We start from the raw sequence: 5,122 nt of genomic DNA on the forward strand, positions 1-5,122 counted from the left end.
TGGCTAATCCAATTGGTGCTATTTCATAGTATGATGAATCAAACCATCTCAAATATTTAAGTGAAGGGACCAAAAGTGAATATTCGAAGCAATTTCAGGTTAGATATGCTTACCTGGATTATCACGAGAGACAAAATTAAATCTTAAAAAATAACTAAAGGACTAAACTGCAATTGTCTTTTCCTATAAATAAGCACTCACCCCCAAGCACAATTTACACCGTCTCTTTCCATTTCTCTCTTAAAAAAAAAAACAAACAAGAAAAGAAATCAGAGTGACAAAAAGATGTGTGGAGGTGCCATAATCTCCGACTATGAACCCGTCGGGAACCGCTGCCGGAAAATCACTGCTCGTGACCTATGGGCTGAGCTTGACCCTATCTCCGACTTCTGGTCGTCCTCCTCCTCCTCCTCCATTGCCGGCAAAGCCGACTCCGCTCAGTCGCCGACTCACTCCTACAATAAGCTTAAGAAATCAGATTCCGGCAAACTTAATCAACTCGAAAAAGGTGCGATAATGCTCTTACATTCGACATCATAATATTTGTGTGACTATACCGTGACTTTAAATATGACATACTAGTGTAATAGGTGTGTGATTATAATAAAATTTAAAATTTAGTGTTCCTAATAAAAGAAATATGTTTATTAGCATGCTCTACACTCGCATATGTACGGTTTCTGTAAAAAAAAAAAAAGATTCTTTCGTTTGGAACTCCGGTAAACATTCAAGTTAACCATTTATTTAGCTTTTTTATTTTCAGCTTCTCTATATATTTGTTTAAAATTAATCCATGTCTAATTTCAGGTGATTTTGTACATTATTACCTTAAGTTTTATCAAATGAAATCTGTAAGAACTGCACGAGAGTAATATAATGATATTACAAATTTTTACAATTGAAAATATGTGAAAAATCGTATACAAATAAAAAGGTCAGTGTCATAAATGAGACAGCGGGCGTAAATCAAATGCTAGTATAATTTTTTCTTACAAGTAACGTTACTGGAATAAATAATTGAAAATTTGTTGGGATGAGAGTTTAAGTCATGACCTATAATTTTGTATACTACTAGTATTTGTACGTATTAGATTGGTATACGATTACCTACCAGCACAAGCATACACGATGTACACGAGAGTTTACTCCCTTGTTTAATCAGGGAGTATTTAAATTGCTGCAAAGATGTAATTTCTAAATTTATGTTCTTTAATTCCATAATAATACGAGTATCAACTGTTAATTGCGTTTGTCTGTTTGAACATGTGCTCTGTTTCTGATAAAAACAAGTCAAAAGTCCAAAATCAAACTAATATATTGAATTCTTGTAGTTTTCAATTCAATTGTCATGCTCAAACTTATCAAAACCGAACAAAAAGGAGAAGGAAAGAAAATCAGTCACTACCTACCTAATATATATGGACACACACACACATATATATAATTAATAACCCAAAAAAAAATCCTTTTGTGCAAATTAAAAAAAGTTGTAATCAATTTTCTAGAGTAATTATTTCTTTGCTTTTTAATTGCTTTTATTTCTTTAATTAATTCGTAAGTTTTTGGTTCAGTCAAACTTAATGTTTATATTTATTCTTTCGACATTTTGGTTTGAAGAAATTTTTTAATTATATATTTCGTGTAAATTTCTTTAAATTTCCTTAAATATTTCGTGTAAATTTTTTAGATAAGCGAAAATCATAAGAAGGTGAAGTTAAACATCAAAATTCAATTTTACCAAGATTTAAGATTCACGTTATTTTTGGAATGTATAGAACTAAATAACTAGTCTCGTTTTGCATGTATCCAATTGTGTAGGCCATTTCATGACAGACTTTGCATCCCAGTTCATGTCAAATAATCATATGAAACCACCAGTTAAGGGAGCAGAAGTTGGTCAATAATTTTAGTGATGTCAAATATATTCAAACAGTGCTATTTGTACATCATGACCCTTTACAATTTTGAATTTAAGAAATGACTTTTTTAGATCTTTTATGTGTAAAAAACAAATCTCTTATGTGTAAAAGCAAATTTATCATGGGTAAAGAAAGAGTTAGAGTCATAAAATTAAAAACAAGTTTGTAAAGAGCCAAAAAATTAATTACCCCTGTACTTGATTAATGTGTCTTTTTAAGACTCACAATTGAAGTAAGATAAAATCCAGGATGTGCTATAGTTTTGTAAAACCTTTTGCGGGAACGACCTTGATAAAGAACACAGGATGTGAAATGATGCGACAAAGAAAAGCTATCAATTATCATGGTTGTTGTGTCTATAAATAAGAATGTATTAATGAACAAATACTTATAAAAGAAAATGGCAGCCTGGTGCACTAAGCTCCGGCTATGCGCGGGATCCGGGGAAGGATCAGACCACAAGTGTTTATTGTACGCAACCTTATCCTGCATTTCTGCAAGAGATTGTTTTCACGGCTCGACCCTGTGACCTCCTGGTCTCATGGCAGCAATTTTATCAGTTACGCCAAGGCTCCCCTTCTTTATATAATGTTGTAAAAAATTGTAATGTAGTTATGTTACTACGGAGCTGGAAGTGACAAAATGTGATGTGCAGGTACGAGTATGAAGGTTGAGAAGGAGAGAAGTGGCCCAAGGCCAAGGAAGAACAAATACAGAGGAATAAGGCAGAGACCATGGGGAAAATGGGCTGCTGAGATACGTGATCCTCAGAAGGGCGTCCGTGTGTGGTTAGGTACATTCAACACGGCTGAAGAAGCTGCCAGGGCATATGATGAGGCTGCAAAGCGAATCCGTGGTGACAAGGCTAAGCTCAACTTTCCAGAGCCACCTTCCACCCCTTCGCCACCAGCCAAGCGACAATGCACTAGCACCATCCCTGATCAGCCCACACTCTTAGAGAGTTCTGACTTAATGTCTGAGAAACCAGCCTCAATGATGAACTTCGGATATGAAAACCAAACACCCTACTACCCCATGGAAATGGCCGCTGCTGAGGATCCTCAACATCATGATTATGAGCTCAATGAGCAGATTTCCAACTTGGAGTCATTCCTGGATTTGGAGCCAGACTCATCTCAGTTCTCAGGGATCGTCGATTCTGACCCCCTTAATATTTGTCTGATGGATGACTTTGCTGCAACTCAGCAGCAGGAGCAGCTGTTCTACTGAACAGAGTAAAAATTATCAGATACTAGTTACTTTCATCCTAAGTTGTTTGGTGTGTATTCTCTGATGAGTGGCTAGTTAGCTTTTGGTAGTACGTAGTACAATGCAGAAAGTACATACAATAATATGTTGCGTGCCTTTGCATGCAATTGTAATATTAATGTCATGTTGTCTCGTGCTCGTGCTGTTTGAAGGGGAGCCTTAGCCTTGGCGTAACTGGTAAAGTTGCTGTCATGTGACCAGGTCACGGGTTCGAGCCATAGAAACAATTTTTCTTGTAGAAATGCAAGGTAAAGCTGAGTACAATAAATCCTTGTGATCCGGCCCTTCTCCGGACCCCACACATGACGGCAGCTTAGCGCATCGAGCTGACTTTGTCTCGTGCTTTTTATGGTTTCTAAATCTTGGGTTAAGCTTATGATGTTTGGTGCATGCATTTTGATCTCTACTTTTGGACATTAAAAAAGGTTTATGAGCATTATGTTGTATTTAACATTATTCTGTCTCTATTAAGTAATAGTGCTTTATAGAAAGGAGATGGAGGACATTAGAGAGTAAAATAAAATACTATTACTTGTCGACGAATATACATTGAACCTCTTTAGAAACATCTATTATGGAAATAGGAGCTGATTGGGGAGTTGATTTTGTAATGGTCTGAATGCTTTTAAACAATATTAGAGCATTTTTTAAAAGCCGTCTTAAACGTTAATTTTTTCTGACGACATTTACAGGCAGCCCTAGATTATTCTAGCATCGACAAAAAGCATATAACTTCAACATATCTCAAGATCATGTCTCACCTCTCTTGTCAAATCATTAATATATAAATGTTGCAAAAGGTACAAATGTTACAGTAAAAATTTTTATTCCCACCATTCCTATTTATATCATATAAGTCTAATAATTTAAGAAAAAAGAAAAAAAAAAATAAAACTTGTGATCTTAAATGTATCATAATATTTGTGCGATTATAAATTTTTTGAAATTTATAATTTTAAACATGTTATAATATATGTGTGGCTATATAAATTAGTCATTAAAATTAAATAAGAAATATTTTAGTTAATCGAACTAATAAAGAAAAATAGAACCATATAATCATAAAAAATGGAATGGATGGAGTAGATTTTACCTAATTTTTCAATACCAATGTTTTACAAGAAGTTATTTCAGTCTATTTCGTCTTCCTGATGAATTATAGCCCCATTATTCTCGCATCAACCAATACACTCATACATTTATAAAATCCATACGTAATATCTTTCTTCAATGAAATTAATTTTCAAGGTATGTTGTGCTTCTTCTCCCCAATCATCTGAGGGAAAGTCCTACACTCGCTTGGAGAGCTAATAATTACATTAGTTTACCTAAAATTCTTAAATATTTGTCAACCTCTTTAATATTACAATTTTGTCCAATGTAGATATTATTTATACGGAAAAGGTTCCGAAATATCCCTCTATTATTAAAAATTATTTAAATTACCTTCCGCTATACTATTTGATCAGAAAAACCCTTACCGTCTTACTATTCAAACACATATACCCTTCTTTGACGGACTGGACACGTGGCACGTATCCAAATCTCTTGATATATCTGGTCTTAAATTAAACTCGCCCCGCCCCGTACCCAAGACCCAGATCCCATAACCCAACCCTCTTCTTCTTCCACCGTATCCCCTCCATTCCCTTATTCTTCCACCACCACCTCCCCCTACAGTCGTCGCTGTGGCAATATTTTAAAGCCTCTTTGGACAAGTGTTTTAGGCCTTCTAGAAGGCTAAGATTAGTGGCAAAAGAAGACTAAAAAGTGGCAAATGTTCAGCCACGTTTTTGCCATGCAAAAGCCAAGTTTCATGCAACTTCAACTATAAAAAGGCTCTCACTTGACAAGAAAAAATCATCAGCAAAAACAAGCATCATTCCTCTCTTTCCTTTCTCTCCTCCTCTTTTTTTGAAGTCCATATATATATT

The 5,122-nt window shown here is 34.9% G+C and overlaps 1 protein-coding gene across 1 annotated transcript; it reads left to right on the forward strand.

The window, feature by feature from the left end:
• The first annotated feature begins 222 nt into the window (after positions 1-222).
• Positions 223-3,639, forward strand: LOC109217771 (ethylene-responsive transcription factor RAP2-3). Its single transcript, XM_019382040.1, has 2 exons — positions 223-508; positions 2,575-3,639. Exons 1-2 carry the CDS (start codon positions 286-288, stop codon positions 3,147-3,149), a joined length of 798 nt encoding a protein of 265 aa, XP_019237585.1. The 5' UTR covers positions 223-285; the 3' UTR covers positions 3,150-3,639.
• Positions 3,640-5,122: the final 1,483 nt, after the last annotated feature.

This window comes from Nicotiana attenuata, unplaced genomic scaffold, assembly GCF_001879085.1.
Source record: "Nicotiana attenuata strain UT unplaced genomic scaffold, NIATTr2, whole genome shotgun sequence".
In the NCBI taxonomy this organism is placed as follows: domain Eukaryota; kingdom Viridiplantae; phylum Streptophyta; class Magnoliopsida; order Solanales; family Solanaceae; genus Nicotiana; species Nicotiana attenuata.

Bases quoted from the DNA above. Each gene is read 5' to 3' on its own strand.
- LOC109217771 (XM_019382040.1), top strand. From the start codon at position 286: ATGTGTGGAGGTGCCATAATCTCCGACTATGAACCCGTCGGGAACCGC. The intron at 509-2,574 runs GTGCGATAATGC...TGTGATGTGCAG, and splicing joins ACTTAATCAACTCGAAAAAG to GTACGAGTATGAAGGTTGAG.